Source organism: Cibotium barometz, chromosome 62 (assembly GCF_041138505.1).
Source record: "Cibotium barometz isolate CiBa-2024 chromosome 62, ASM4113850v1, whole genome shotgun sequence".
NCBI classification, from domain to species: Eukaryota; Viridiplantae; Streptophyta; class Polypodiopsida; order Cyatheales; family Cibotiaceae; genus Cibotium; species Cibotium barometz.
The window spans coordinates 16,933,178-16,949,570 of NC_141107.1; the positions used below are offsets into that span (position 1 = coordinate 16,933,178).

At 43.4% G+C, this 16,393-nt stretch overlaps 1 protein-coding gene across 5 annotated transcripts; it reads right to left on the reverse strand.

Moving 5' to 3' along the window:
* Positions 1–13,416: 13,416 nt before the first annotated feature.
* LOC147604194 (uncharacterized) lies at positions 13,417–16,091 on the reverse strand. 5 transcript variants are annotated; one of them, XM_086795318.1, is made up of 4 exons: positions 16,004–16,091; positions 15,836–15,901; positions 15,179–15,258; positions 13,417–15,081 (listed from the first exon to the last, which is right to left on the reverse strand). In XM_086795318.1, exon 4 carries the CDS (start codon positions 15,048–15,050, stop codon positions 13,617–13,619), a length of 1,434 nt encoding a protein of 477 aa, XP_086651444.1. In that variant the 5' UTR covers positions 15,051–15,081; positions 15,179–15,258; positions 15,836–15,901; positions 16,004–16,091; the 3' UTR covers positions 13,417–13,616. The 5 variants fall into 5 exon arrangements, with proteins under 5 accessions (XP_086651444.1, XP_086651443.1, XP_086651441.1 ...); XM_086795317.1 differs by having other exon boundaries at positions 15,179–15,282; XM_086795315.1 differs by having other exon boundaries at positions 15,179–15,347.
* Positions 16,092–16,393: the final 302 nt, after the last annotated feature.

Below are 16,393 nucleotides of genomic sequence, written 5' to 3' on the forward strand. Positions count from 1 at the left end.
CCTTGCAAAAAGGTGCAAAAAACTTCTTGGTGATAGCAAGAGAGAGACTTGGGAGGCGGAGCTAGCAACCAATGGTGGTACTTGGAGGTCCAAGAGATCCTGAGCGAAAGCAAGCAAGGTAAGAATCCCATGATGGTTATTGTCACTCCCGCTCCTTCAATGGAGCTTCACCCAAAAATAGGGCGGTTTAGTTCCCTTTTCATAAAGTTCATGGTGCTGTTTATAGAGCCAGTTGTTGAATTTGGGACTCAGAGAACCATGTCGGCTCTTGTTTCCAAGTGTTCCACTAGTCCTCTGCTCAGGTCTATGTGTTTAGCTCGCTTATCTCATCCCAAAACTCTACTTGAGGTGGATCCGAATAACTTCTTAATAGGGCACTTTGTTACAAGTCATTTGTTGGTGTTGAAGAATATGGCGTTAGTCTCTTGTGGAATCAATGAAGTGTGACCAGATTTATGGAATGTGACACCAAGGGAAAGTGTTAGAAAATATGGTGTCATATTTATGTGGAGTGTTAGAAGAAAAATTTGGGTAATATCAGTTTTATAATGTTGGAAGGATAAGCACATAGGTAGGTGCTATCTTAGAAGGTGACAACTCACGGATAAGGGTGCCACATGGCAAACAGTCTAGAGGCTACCTATATTAGAAGCCTATCTTAGAACGGATAAGTACGTGGGAAGGTGCTATCTTAAAAAGGTGACACCTCATGGATGCCTTATGGCAAAGAGTCTTGACTAGAGGCTATCTATATTAGAAGTCTCTCATTGTATGGTTGATAACATATTATAATACACTTGGTTGAGTATGCTCATTGGTCTTTATATTTCTTAATCATGGATTATCTTGATTATTTCGAGCCTCCCTAATCCAATCTTTCTCATTATGTGCATTAGTCTACCAAGCCTATCCCTAGAAACTTAGATTCTCAACATGGTATGCTAGGCTCTTAAGATTTGGTAGAGTGTTCTGAAGATTTGGTAGAGAGTTTAGAGAATATTTGCACATTGTTTCATTTTATTAGGGTTTTATGCATTTTGTTCTTTGCTTTTTGGAAAATTAGCACACTCATTATCTTAGGAAGAGATTATTTGTGAGATTGCCTTGTTCAATGGTTCAATGGAAGGATTGGAGGTTAAGATCATATTGTTTTCGTGTGGCCCTTATACTCTTAAAGTCGTGGTGTAAAGAAATCCAAGCATAAGCCCCATTAACTTTATACAATTTTATGGTGTAAATGGGACCCAAAGTAAGCCCATGTTCACATGCTTGATGCATGTTTTTCTTTTGGTGGTCATGTAGAACCACAATGGGGATATGACCTATCTTGTGGTGCACATGGAAGGCACATGATTGCCATGAGAATTATGTTTTGGGGTTTATTGCATTGTATTCGTATGAGGGTGTCCTACCTAGGCCATGAAGAGCCTTAAAATGGAAGTTTGCCCAAGAGAAGCCTGTGTGTGTATGAGAGTCATGAAAGAGGTCTATTGTGTTCTTGTGAGCATAGGAGAGTTTCCAAATATAACACCAAGGAGGGGTGTTGAAGAATATGGTGTTAGTGTCTTATGAGATCAATGAAGTGTTCCTAGATTCGTGGAATGTGAGACCAAGGGGGAGTGGTAGAAAATATGGTGTCACATATTTATGTAATTGAGGGGGAGTATTGGAAACATAATTTGCGTAATATCAATTGTATAATATTAAGAGGATAATAACATGCGCAAGTGCTATCTTAGAAAGGTGACAACTCATGGATAATGATGGCACATAGCAAAGAGGCTATCTATATTAGAAGCCTCTCATTATGTATGGTTGATAATATATTGCAATACACTTGGTTGAGTGTGCTCATTGGTGTCCACATTTCTTAATCATGGATTGTCTTGATTATTTTGAGCCTTACTAAGCTAATTTCTCTTATTATGTGTATCACTCTACCATGCCTATCCCTAGCAGCTTAGATTCTCAACTAGGACTGAAGGCTGGGTGGGTTTAGTGCTTCTTGAAGCATGTTTGAAACTGAATTCAAACATGTTTGTTCTACTCAAGCTATATAAAAAAATGTTTTTTTCTTTCACTTTTTGTGAGTTTTGAGATTTTTTTTTCATAAGCTCACATGTCTCCAGGTTCAAATGTGTTGACTATGTCTGTTGATTCATGCCTCTAGACTCGTGTCTCTAAGCTCACGTGTGTTGACTCATGTGCTCTACACTTACGTCTCTAGGCTCACGTGTGTTGACTCACGGCTATTGACTCATTTCTATAGGCTCACTCTTTTTTTTGTATGAACTAGGCTCACATACTTTATTTTTATGAAATAGGCTTATTTGAGATATGAAATGTTATGCACTAGGCCTATGACAAGGTTGGTATGCAATTATATGACAAGAATGGGTTGCCCTTCAGCACCTTTGAGGTTACTTCCTCATCAACGAAGTCCACTTGGAAGAAACCCTCCCATGTAGCCTAACATCTTGGAGTGTGAAGTTGGAGAGCAATGTCACAAGTATCTGAAAAAAATAAGCACCTAAGTAATCATAGTAATATTGAAAATTTTCACGATTTTTTCTCCTCTTTGCAAACGATGTTGAAATTTGATGCTTCCTCTAAAATCCATGAAAAAGTACACACACAAAAAATTAGACTCATATTGAAACCATAGATTTTGTAGTCGATGAATGGTAGTAATGAATTAAAGAGGAAAACTTTTACCATCACTACTTAATACTATAAGCTAGTGGAGATGTAGCAAGACCTAATGCATCAATTCAATTAATAAAACTTTTATGGTTTAGTTGAGATCACATGCTAAACTATTAAGGAAGTATTGAGCTATTTGATTAAACTCTAAAATATGAATCAAATTAGTAGGGGAGATGCCATCAACCTCTAGATCAAGTGGTAATGCCTTGGTGAAGGCCCCAAGGTTTGAATCCTAGTGCCGTCATATGATTGATCTCTCTAAAAAAAAAGGACAAGCAATACCATGGTCACTAAATGACAGTCGTAGGACTTGAAAGAGGTATGATTTGTTATAAATATGAACACCTTGATATGCATGTTTACAAGGTCAGAGCTCTCCTCTCCCACTGCCTCAAGGCTTTCTATCAAGGTTCAAATTGGCCTCTTTCCATCAAATTAGCAACGTGGCTAATCATTGTCCCCAATCGGGTGAGCAAGCTCAACTGTTGTAAAAACTTATGGTGATCCTTTTCCCTAAGATGCAAAAAGACACCAAGATGACCCTCATTGCCAAATCTTCGAGGTCAATCCCGTCTCCTTCACCATTTTGTTCAAGAAGGTTTTTACCTTTTCCTTTGTTTTTCATAGTATTGTGCATTTATAGTATTAATAATTATCTGGTGCATGCTTAGCTTGTGCTTTTATATTTGAAACATTTGCTTCAAATCTTTGATAAATTGAAGCTTAGTCTTAAGTTAGGTAAGGCACCTATCTTCCCATCCATTTAATCAGAGACAATGAAGATGTAGGAGCGTTGATCTTATAGTTTTATTTCTTGAATTTAATTGTTGATTATGTTGAGGTTCCTTCCATTCATACTTGTTATGTCTCTACCCTCAAGCACATTTACTTGCTTATATAACATTTCAACCGGCTTGAACCTTTGTACACCCATTCATTCTTTATCGTGCAAGTGGTTATCCCTTCCAATTGCAAAGCAGTTAGAAGTTCATCTATTTCTACATGGCCCATATAGCCCATAAGGAGGCCTTCAAGCATCACTCAAAGGCCTCCGAGAAAGCTTTCCATCCTCTTGGCTACATGTTTTCTAACCAATGCATGTGGCTACATTGATGAACACACCACCAATCACGACTCTCAACAATAATTGTAACCAAAATCACACCCAAGGAAGAGTGATGACATCACAATCAAAAGCACAAGACCATGGGAGATCCACTCTATAAAAAGCACATAGCAAAACGAAAAATCATAGCACTCGAAAAGGAAGTGTTACATGTGTAGCGGACTAATCATAAGTCGTGAATTGAGATGCAGTTAACTCAATTAAGAGGAGAGAGTATGATGCAACAGACGGTACGCCCAATTGGGGTCCCAATTCGACCCACTCAAGGTTGACTTGACTATGTATTTCCTTCTATTTACTGGATTATGATGTTACCCAAAAGGTTGACTTGGAGCATCTAGACCTTTGGGAAGCTGTGTTGGCTGATTCCAAGCTGACTGTTGGAAATTGTGCTAACTGGACTGCTTGACTGTGCCAGGACAAACTTTATGCCAGCTTACAGCAGATTTGGACAGCTCCTGATAATCTCCTTTCTCTTGATAGGTTGATTGCTGATTGTGCTCCACGCTTGAGAGATGAGATTAATCAGGGGTTCAAGGGGTCTATTTACAGGCGTATGGCAGCCCGTTGAGCTGGTCAGCCAGACCCACAACCAGGAAAATTTGATGATCTCCTTGCTCTTGATAGGTTGATTGCTGATTGTGGTCCACGCTTGAGAGAGAAGATTAATCAGGGGGTCAAGGGGTCTATTTACAGGTGTATGGCAGCCCCGTTGACCTAGTCAGCTAGCCCCATAGCCCCACAACCAGGAAAATTTTGTGAAAAAGGAATGCCTTTTGGATGGTCGATGGCATTAATGTAATTGTGGGCTTCAAATTGTGCCCTTCGCAGCTTTGGGCATCCAAACCTGGGCAGCCAGAAATGGCCATCCTGACCCAAAATAAGCAATTTTGCCTAGCCTTTTCCCTTGCACCCAAACTGAGGGCTGCCTATGATGGTGCTTTCCGTGATTGGATTTCATCTCCATGTTTTGTGCGAGAGTGACTGCACTCGCAAAGGTCTAGGGAGAAAGACATTGACGCCCCGCTGAGGATCCGTTGTTCCAGTCTGTAAAGGAAAGACCCCAACTGGTCTCTATATGATTCTTGTAAATGCTGACCTAGGGTTAGAGAGTAGAGATAGTAGCAGAAATAAACACACATCACACACAGGAGTCCTAAAATAATGCTTTTTTTTTTTCCAAGAAAGAGACTTCTATCAAGTATGAAAAAGGCATACAACAATCACGGCTATAAGCCGGAATAGAATACAATCACCCCAATATGTAAGGTGATTTCAACCACTAAGGAGCATCATGATGCCATGAGAGACCTGTGGGACTAGAGGAAAAGAAAATGCCATGGTCCCACTCCCGCATAAATATATCGCGCTTTGCCTGCGCGGAATGAGAGGACACCTGAATACGAGCCCAAGTAGCCATGAGAGTATGGATGATATCACCCCATATAGTACTAATGCACTGAGACCCAAAGATCTGGACACCCTCAATAGCCTCCGTGCATCTAGCTCTCTAGATTTGCCATGCTGTAATACTGGCAACAATCTCCCAACTAGTGTCAATCCTCTGTTTGGGGGGTGTATAATCAGAGTGAGGGACATCATGCAACAAACCATGGTGGGCAATACCTCTACGAATGAAAATAGCAGAGTTTGTACCACTGCCCTTGTAAAAAAGCTGCGGACCGGACCACAAGTTTGTAGAGCAACGCCCTGCACTGAACATCTGGATCAATAATATTCAGCCCCCCCTCTCGTCTTTGGGCTGAATAACTGTGAGCCAAGCTAACCTTGGCACGAGTGTTTGTGGTACCATCCAAACCTGACCAAAGAAAATTGCGGATCAATCTCCGCAATTGACCAATGCACGCACGAGAGAAGCACCAACAAGAGGCAATAAACCAAGCTTAGTCAAGCAATACCTGATTAGCTACCAAAGCTCTGGAGGTTAAATCTAATCTCCTGGAGCTCCAATGAAGAAGCTTCTTGCGGATACTCATAAGTACCAGAGCAAACTGCTCTACAGGAGATATATCTAGCAGTGCATCCTCTATTGATCCAAGTAAAACCAAGCTCTGCACCCCAAGCAACTCTCGGTGAGTCACTAATCCAAATACCAATAGATTTGTGCCAATTAATGAGTGCCCCTATTGCCAAACAAAACTCTTCCAGTGCTACCCGGAAGGAGCATAAGCATATGTGTGAGACCTCCAAGAACATGGCTATGTCATCAGCTAACTCAAAGTCAACCAGCTCCTCTTCACTACGAAGAGGCAACCAGCTCCTCTTCACTACGAAGAGGCAACCTCAATCCAAAAATACCAACAGTGGAGCGGAGGAAGATGCTGATGGCCTCTGCAACTATGATATATAATAATGGGGCTAAAGGGCAACCCTACTGTACTGAGAGAGAAATCTGAAACCCCTCTATCACCACAAGCGAGCCCACTACTGTGGGCATCACGATACATGCATGAAAATCCCTTGATCCATCTCTGAGAGAAACACATATGGCTAAGAGTACCCTCTAGGAAGTCCCAATCCACTCTATCATAGGCCTTCTCAAAATCCAAGAGCAGAATGGCTAAGGGCTGATTGCTCGCTTTGGCCCATTCCACGGCCTCCCAAAACGAGAAAATGTTATTAAAGATGCTCCTTTCATGTAAGAATCCATTCTGAGTATCATGAATGACATCTTGCAAAATTGGCTGCAATCTGATGCTCATTGCCTTAAAAGAATCTTATATGCAGTCCCAAGTAAGGTGATAAGTCTCCACTGGCCAATCAATGTCTTATCCCCACTCGTAGGGATAAGATAGATAAGCCCCTCAGTGAGAGAAGAAGGCATAGAACTTGTGTCCCACATCTCTTGGAGAGCCGATGTGATCTCAGCCCCAATCTCATCCCAAAAAGTAATGAAAAAAACAGGAGAGAGACCATCCTCCCCTGGACACTTACCATGAGGTGAGGCATGAAGAGAATGACTGAACTCTTGCATAGAAAAAGGGGCATCTAGAACGACACGCATCTCCTCAGTGATCAATTGTGGCAATGCATTCCAAACCTTCCTTTGTGTCCTATGTCTCAAATCAGAGTGCGGCTCAGCACTAAGAAGCTGGCGATAGAAATCAGTGGCAATTTGTCTAACCATAAGAGGATCCGAGTGAAGAGTGCCATGTGAATCCTGCAAACTACCTGACATTATCTCTGGTATAAGATAGGCCGTAAGTAGCAAAGAAATGTTTGTTGCATCTGCCACCCATCGGGGTCCAAAAGGATTCTTGGGCATGGTAATAGTACTCCACACGCTGCTCAAGAGAGTGATGAAGTTATGCCGTAACACAGTACATAAAGAATCTGCAACCCATTAAGCATGAGGATGTTTCTTGTGCTCTTTCTATAAGGCAACTAGTCTACGTCTAATAGCCCTTTCTAAATCCAAGGCCTGCTGCCTCTTAAAAAGCGCACATGTGTGATAAAAGTCACTAATATCACAAAGAGCAGAGGCTAGGCTTTGCGAGAAATCATGAGATCTCCAAATATCAAGCATACGATGTGATAGCTCTGCATCTGAAAATAAATGATTAGGGATGCGTACATGGGGTGTTGATCCATGGCAACTCGGATCTCTAATGCATAAAACCATTGGGGGCAATGATCCGATTTAGAGGTGCCTGCATGCCCTCCTCTGTCGAGCACCCAATCATCCACATAAAATCTGTCTAGCTGTGCATAAATATATCCTGCATCCCTTCTCCTATTAGACCATGAATAAAGAAGAGTGGATTGTCTCCTCAAAATGTCATCCTCATGCCAACAATCTCTGCCATGAATGGAGAGTATAAACCTCTCCTAAGAGGCTCTTTCAAGAGGATGCACCAAGCCCTCATGTCCACCTCTTTTATCCATTGGCATCTCAACCATGTTAAAATCCCCACCAATAATCCAATGGTCGGCAAGAGGCATCAACGTAGTGAGAGATTTCCAAAAGACAATCCTCTCACCTCTATGGTTAGAAGCAGAGGGGTTGAGAATACCAATGCGTGTAGTACCCTACATAAGAAGGATCCACTGTGCTCTCGCAAGCAAAATGACACCATGTCCAATGATGCAAGGCAAGATCAAAGCTGAAACAGAGATACAGACACCACCTTTGGTACCAATAGCTGGTGACCAAAAGGTGTGTCCCGAGAAGCTTACCAGATCTCCCACACTGGCTAGCATCCAATTTATGCTCTTGCAAGAGCAATACATCCACAGGTCCACTTGTAACTGCACGATGAAGCTGAGTTTTGACAATTTGTTTTCGCCGACGTAGAAAAAAGCCCCCAAGACCCTGAATGTTACATGAGACAATCCTCATAAGGACTCAGAGTAGGAACGACCAGATCTCGTGGTTGACGAAGGACCCCCTTTAGAGACGGAAGTACGTCTCCCATAGGTAAGGGAGGGAAAATCTGATGATGTAAACGTTACCTCTGGTTTCCACTTCGAGGAAAAGCCAAGGCTGGTCCTCAAAACTGGAGAGGTACCATGACAATGCGACTGCGCAACATCATCCTCAAGCGTGCAATCGTCCTGTAGCTGTAATGCAGCACCCTCTTGTGAGGGATCCAAATCCTATGCCTGCAAAGCCTCATCCTCCAAAGAAGGATCAACATCCCGTGAGACGAGAGCTGCATAAGGGTTGGGGTACTCCAATAGGGGTGCGAGTGAAGGGGGAGGTACGAGGATCCAAGGGCGCCTGCCATCTCTAACCACAACCCAACGCTGTGCAATCTGTTGTGGTATAGGGACAACTGGAGTCCAGGCAACTGTAGAAGGCATCTGATGGGTAGGACCATGCCACCCCCTCGATCTGGAACAATCTCTCAATGTGGCCCTACCGATGACAAATCCGACATTGGTCAAGTTTGCCTGCAATCTCCATCCTCTGGAGGAAATGAGAGTTGTCAAGTCTCTGAAGCATAATATGGTCGTCAGTAAATCAATGGATCAAGAACAAGCACAAGGACCCAGGGTACACCATCAGAAGTGGCGGTAACAACTGCGGAAGTTGAGACGGGAGAGCCCGGAAGGGCCGGTACCTCTAGAACCTCGCCAACGGATGCCCCTATGGAAGCTAAAAGCTTCCAATAAGACCGAGGAAGAGCAGGGAACCGCAGTGAGACCAGGGTAAGGCGTTGATCCTCCGCCATTGGATCAAATCCCACCCGGTACCGAAAAAAGAAAATCTTCCTAGGGCCAAGAGGGAAGGGGCTGCCAACCAAAACCTAAGAAGTAGCTTTTGGAGAATGAAAGTCCACCTGGAAGAAGTCTCGACCAAGCAAACGAGTATCCTGGAAGTGCATAATCAGCTTCGAAGGGAGCGCTGCTAGAAGCCATTCACGGGCCTGCAAACGAGAGGGGTGGGAGCCATAAACCCTCGCAACAAGGGTGGTCTGGACCTCAATATCAATGTCGTGCTGATGAAAAGAGGTGAACTCATCTTGCGAAAAATTAACGATTCTCCCAGCCCGTGGGGGTTGGCAAAAGATTGGCTGCGGCAGAAGCCATAGAGCCAATCGATAGTGGGCGGCCGACTCGAATCCCGTTTCTAAATCTCCACGCAAGCAATTCTTCTTCTTGAGCAGGTTCACCCTGGTTTGCGATGGCGATGGGGTTAGATTGTAGGCGATGGCTTTGAACCGCATTGTCCTCTCCTTCCAGGTGATGATGAGACCTCAGCCAAGCAATGATAATGATACAACAACTTCATCCCTTGGAGTGCTCCATAAAAAGCCTTCCTGGGCAGCCCCAACTGGCTACCAAACTCTCATGAAACCCTCCCCTTGAGTTTGCTTGACACCAACCAGCTTCTAGGGTCTTGACACATGCTAGTTACTCTCTTTGGACCTATGCACTTCTCCTAGGACACCAAGAGCATAGCTGAGCCTGATGCTCAAATACCACTGTGACATGAGAAAGCTCTGGGAGTCTTCTTTCAGCCTATGTACTGCATAGGAACTCTTGATGCAAGAACAATCAACACAGAGAGAGAGAGAGAGAGAGAGAGAGAGAGAGAGAGAGAGAGAGATGGCTGTGTATATCTTCATGTAGTACAAAAAGGTACAAGTATTATGTGGCTTTGGACTTCCAAAAGGTTAATCAAAAGCCTAGCTATGACCTAACCCCATAGGGAGCGAGATAACAAACAATGAGCAATGGGATGCCTTTTATAGGCCTTGGGAGGAATAATCAACTGGCTGACCTGTTGTCGGCCAGTTCCATGGACATGAATAAAAATATATGCTGCCGACCACATCTGATAAATGCTAAACTGCTGGCCGACAGGGTCCTGGTCCACACATCATGCCTCCTCATGCCTATAACAATTGCTACTGCTCCAAAGCTTGATGTTTTATCTATTGCAAATCATGGATTGGCTCGGGCTTAAGCATGTCAATGTGCATGCACATGACACCAGAACAGGCACGATTTAGGAGGACTTTCTCCATGCTGGATCACATATTCACGCTTTGGACTATCATTGAGTAGGTCAAGGCAGATTGCCGCCGACTATACTGCTGCTTTGTGGACTTCCGCAAAGCTTTTGATACAGCACCTCGGGCCTGTCTCCAGCATCACGGGGTCCCGACTGACATGATCTGGGCTATCATTGCCTTGTATGAGTCAGTTATTGGCAGGGTGAGATGTCCAGGAGGACTCTCTCAGGTGGTAGCACCATCGGAGTGAAACAAGGGATGCCCACTATCTCCGACCCTTTTTGGACTCTACATAGATGAGATATCAGACTTCATTGACAAACCGGAGGCGGAGGAGCTTCTCTAGGAGGCATTCTTGTTTCCATCCTTTTATATGCTGATGATATTGTACTCCTTCTAGATTCTGAAGGGCTACAGAAGCATATGGATGCTTTACAGGATTTTTGCACACAAAGGGGGCTCTCAGTCAACCTTGGGAAAACCAAGGTTATGGTATTCCACACCTCCTACCCAGTCGTTGCAGGCCGTACAGAGATCACTTACATGGGTAGTAGGGTTGAGGTGGTGCACTCATATGTCTATCTCCGAGCTACCTTCACTAGTCCACGCTTCTCTATGAGACAGGCAACAGAGGATAGACTCACTAAAGGATATGCAACTCTAGCCCTATTGGAGAGGCAGTGTTTCCAGGCGCATTTTCAGAAGCCGAAGACGAAGGATTGACTTTTGACACCCTAGTCACCCCGGCACTTATGTATGCAGCTCCCTTTTGGGTGCACTAGATTTATTCCTGGCAGATTGGCAGCGCATAAAGCATCCTCATGAGGACGGGAACCAGGTGATCTGATACGATTTACTTGGGCTACACACACGTAACGCATGGACCATACCAATAGGCCCACTGCCTAACAAGATGCACTACTATGAAGATCATTTCTTGAGATTCACAGTAGATGGTTTCATATAGAGACCGGGTTATCTCGATGTCTTCATGTCCCATGCTATGAGGATAGCCATTGGCCAGCTTAGGGTATCATCCCATAGACTAAGGATAGAGAGACTAGCAGAGTTGAGCGGCTACCCAGAGAGGACAGGACATGTAGACGTTGTCAGATTGGGGTTGAGTCGGAGGAGCACTATGTTTGCCACGTCCAGTCTACTATGAGATCAGAGGGAGATTTCATTGTCTATTGAGAGAAAGGGCTTTGAACCCTTATCCTGGATCATGGAGCACCCAGATCAGAGGTGCCTTGGACTCTTCCTACTGGAGCTCAGCCGACACAGAGAGTCACTACTCAGAGATCCTTGCCCCCAACACTCCTCTCAGCTTACCATCACCAATTATTTCCAGCCTAGAGGGATGGATAGGGAGGCACCAGAGCTCACCACAGTGGCTATGGGAGCCTACACCACAGTGCCCCCTCGCAGTAGGCCCATGGGAGTCACATCAGATCGGGCACGCACACTCAAGAGCCAGATGCCCTCAGTCGGATCCTGGCCGCCCCCAGCTCATCAGCCCCAGATTCAGGCGATCCTGGCCCGCTATCGAGCCGCCTCATCCTCACCGCAGCTTATCGACATCTCTAGCCTTCTTGTATCACCCATGATGGACATCGTGGATGGGCCCTTGCCCATTAAGGGTTGATTGACTGTTTTTATTCAGCTCTCCCAAATCGCATCACTTATGGTACCCTATACCTGTAGGATCTAGATTTTTCATCTTGTATAATCTGAGAGTCTGAGATATTAGCTTTAAGTTTTCAGTATTAGTTTACTGTTGCTTTTTCTTTTTTATCCATGATGAGATTTCATGGACACTATGTATACATCATTTTGATCTCATAGACCCTTTGGGTCTTTTGAAGACGTTAATATAAATTCTCTCTCTCTCTCTCTCTCTCTCTCCCTCTCTCTCTCTCTCTCTCTCTAGCCTTACCCTAATGAAGTATTAACCTAAGCTACTCAAGCTAGTAGTCCTCCTAACAAGACTTTGATACCGACTTGAGAGTTGGATTTAAGGTGGATTATAGCATAAAATTAACTCCATACTTAATTAAGAGCACAATAATTGCAATTAAGATGATTCAAGGATAAGCATAAACATAGATCCAATTTCATTGCAACAGCCATACAAAAACTTTTCATCTTCCGCCTCCAAGATAACTTCAAAGAAAAGTCCATCTTCAAGATTCACTCTCTGACTCCCATGTCATACTTTCACATCATTGCTTATATCTTTGGATTCAGCTTGTCATCCATTAACTTACATTTACTGTTCCAAAACCAACATTTAGCAAAGATAACCACATGAAAGCACATATCTGAGAGAACCCTTGCCTCCCCTGAATCATCTTACACAAGATGCAAATCCACAATTTCTAGCACACTGGACCTGTGGGCTACCACGCTGCTGCCCATGTTGCCCAGTCTGGACAAACCTGCCCGTTTCTTGCCTGGTATGGTGCCAATGTGCGTATTCAGCCTAGCAGTTGTCCTCATAGTTCTAGATATAACTTTGGCTGCATCTGGTGCCCGGGTCTTAGCCTAATAAGCTGCCTAGACCATTGTACAACACATAATCCAAGTGGGTTGTAGCTTGTGTGCGGGACAACACACCAACTTGACACCTCCTGTGACCTAGACCAGATGGCAACTGGCGACCTGACCTTGGACTCACAAGATGCTTAATGCTCATCCAAAAGGTAACTTGGCAGTATACTCTGAAGAAGACTTGGCAGTATACTCTGAAGAAGTATGTCACCCTAGTACAACCGTCAACGGGTGCACGTGACAACAAGACATTCAATGGTTGGAATCTCTAAAGAGCAATCTTACTGACCAACTACAAAAGTAAAACAACCCATTGAGAGCTAATCTCAACACATTGAGCAATCCTTCATCATCATACCCCTATAATTTCAAAAAGTGTCCCTTTTTTTTTGGGGGGGGGGGGGGGGTGGGTTACAAGTTATTGTTTAGCACAAACCTTTCCTGTATCTACAGTCAGCAAGCATCAACTGACTAATGGTATGGCAAAAACTCTTTCCAAGCCATCAAAAAATCTAAACGACAAAAAAACAATTTATCCTATGCTACCTATTATAGACTGGAAAAAGCATGGCGTCTTTATTTACTCACCATGTGCCAGCTTGCAACGTATCATTACAAATGTCGGCTCATCAACCGTCTACCTTGTTTGACGTCCAAAGCATATCTATAAGGTCACTTTTTACCAAAACAAAGAAACACAAAAATTCTGCAGCTTCTGCTATGTGGCTGCCATGAGAAAAGCATACCTCGCTTTACCCCATGGCTTGTCCTTGACCATGATCGATTGGCTCCTTCGAATGCAGCCTCTGAAGAATCAAATCAATCGAGTTCATTGACGCCTCCGACCTCTTGCACTCAACTTCAAGCTCCTTCTGCTTGAGTTGAAGTGACATTCTCTCATTCTCTAGCTTCATCTTCTTGTTGTCCAGCCTTTGCTGCTCCAGCTCCCTGCACTTTTTACTGCTTAACCTCTCCCATTTGAACTGCTGTTTATTGAGGTCTAGGGCCTGGGCTAGAAGCCCAACTTTCCGCTCCTCCAATTGAACCATGCGGGTACAAATTAGTTGCTGCTGTTCTGCCGTCAGCTTTGCCCCATCCTGTGTTGCCAAAAATTGATCTATGTTTGATGGCTCTAAAGCGAATGCCCCTGTGTAGTTTAGTAGAGGGCCCGAAAGCCCATCGCGGCTTTTCAAGGACCTTTTTTGCCTGCCAAAAGGAGAGGTAAAACTGCATGCCACCTCTGTATGATTGTCCATGCCATTTATAACATCATGATCCTCATAGTCATCTTCCTCATCATCATCTGCATCATCATCTTCATCATCATCATCATCATCACCAACACCCACATCATTCTGATGCCTTCTTGTGTCCATAAAATCCCGACTCTGGCCCAGATTTCCAGCATGGACTGAAGGTTGGAACTCGAAATCGGCAGCAGACACTAATGATTTGCAACCACTATGATATGCACAGATTTCCTTGTAGAAAAGTTGCTTTGAGCTCAGAATTTTCCTGACGTCGTCTTTTGATTTTGAAGGAATATTGTCCATTGTGTCCAAAAGACTAGGATCTTCCACAACGCAGCATGCTATGCCCTTGCCTAGAATGTCATTCAGCCGCTTATACCTCTTGTTGAGGTCATTAAACTTGTCTTCACACTGCTGTGGGGAGACATAGCACCCTTTTTCATTCATCACACGGGAAACGGACTTCCACTTCCCCTTTTTCTGTAAAATACCCGACTTCCTTTTGTTGCCGTCTGCAGCATCATTTGTTCCATCCTCGCCAACAATGATGACAACATGGATAAGAAGTTTCACCATGGAATCGGTCCACTTTACACGCTGCCAGAAGGCGTTTTTCTTGCCCTTCCCACTAAAATGGCAATCCCCTTCTTCGGTAAAGCTCGGCTCGTCTTCATCACTGGTCCCGACAGATTTCCCCTTGCCGCATATGAGGATTGCTTTTGGGGTGCATTTGGAATCGAAGCCTAAGGATGGTTCGTTGTCCTGACTCACGTTCAAATGCTGAGTAGTTGACAATGGGGCCAACCCTTGCAGATGGTAAGACAATGTTTGTTGGTGATGATGCAGAGTGGCAGCGTGATGAAGGGACGGATCCAGCTCTAGCACCCCTGCCTCAGGCGCTGATAGAATAGGTCCTCCCATGATACTTCCTTCCATTCTAGAGCACCAGATCCTTGTTACATGAGAACTGTAGAAAGCACAAAATGGTCGTGTTTGTTAAAGACGACATCATGGCACTTATTAGAGTTAAGACAACCATCAGAGGATGCTCATGTTAAGATTACCTTAAGTTACAATGCTATCTCATGTTAAGATTACCATCGAAGGCATGCACTTGTAGTCTACGGGGTCAAACTTCTTCAGTCTGTGGGGAAGTGAGAGCTCAATACTCACAAAACCAGGCCGTAAGAAACGGGTAAATAGGTGAGACAGGCTTCTACAACTCTCCAAAACCTTTAAAAAACAGTGCAATAGCATATAAGCTCTTATGTCCATGGACTTTCAATGCTATCAAGAGGCGAGCATAACACAACCTTGAACACACAGCACATGTGAACTTTTCAGTTGCATGTGTGTGTGGTATGTTAACATAATGAAATCTGCACATAAGAACTTTTCAATTGTGCATGTGCATGTGGATGTGGATGTGTATGTAATCTCTAGAGTGCATCTAAGTATCATCTGTTCTGCCCCAAAAAAGCAAAACTGATAGTCACAAGATGGCAACACAAAACCTCACCAAAATGTCCAAAAAAAAAACTTTACTTAGGGAAGAAAAAAAGATAACAGAGATGACATGCCTCAAATTAAATGGATAATGGAAAAAGAAAATTGAACAAAATTATCAACTGAAATACTTTGATATATTGAAATTCAGATATCTTAATTTCCCTGAAAAATTATCAATTTGATTTTGACTGCAAATGTTTTTGCGACTTTACCTGAATTATTCAACAGCGCAGCACCGGGGAGAATTCTCATCAATGTAACCACAGTATCAAAACCGCCTGTAAAAGGAGAAAACAAAAAACACAGTGAAAATAATAAAGCAGAAAATCAACCATGGCTATCTCATCTTGATCTGCACAGACATGACAGAAAACCCTAACCTCGGTGATTAGTCAGCAGCCAATTAAATGAGAAAAACTAATGAAATTACACAGTGAAACGCCCGCGAAAGGAGTGCATGCAAGGTTATATCAATTAATTAATTAATAAGCAAGTCAATTAATTAAAATTAAGTGGCGCTTAAAATTTGATTTATTTTTGGGTCCTTTCCCAAAGTATGTCGTACAGCTTTTTTCTTCGTACTATATCATAATTTAGAAGATATTAATAATTAATAATTAGAGGAGTGTCCTATTCACCTCAAAATTTTAACCATTTGTAAGGTCTCCAAAATAATAAAGGAGTACATGAGGAAGTTGACAAATCATGAGAGAGAGAGAGAGAGAGAAAGATATATTAAGCGTCTACTAAAGACCCAATGGGCCTATGAG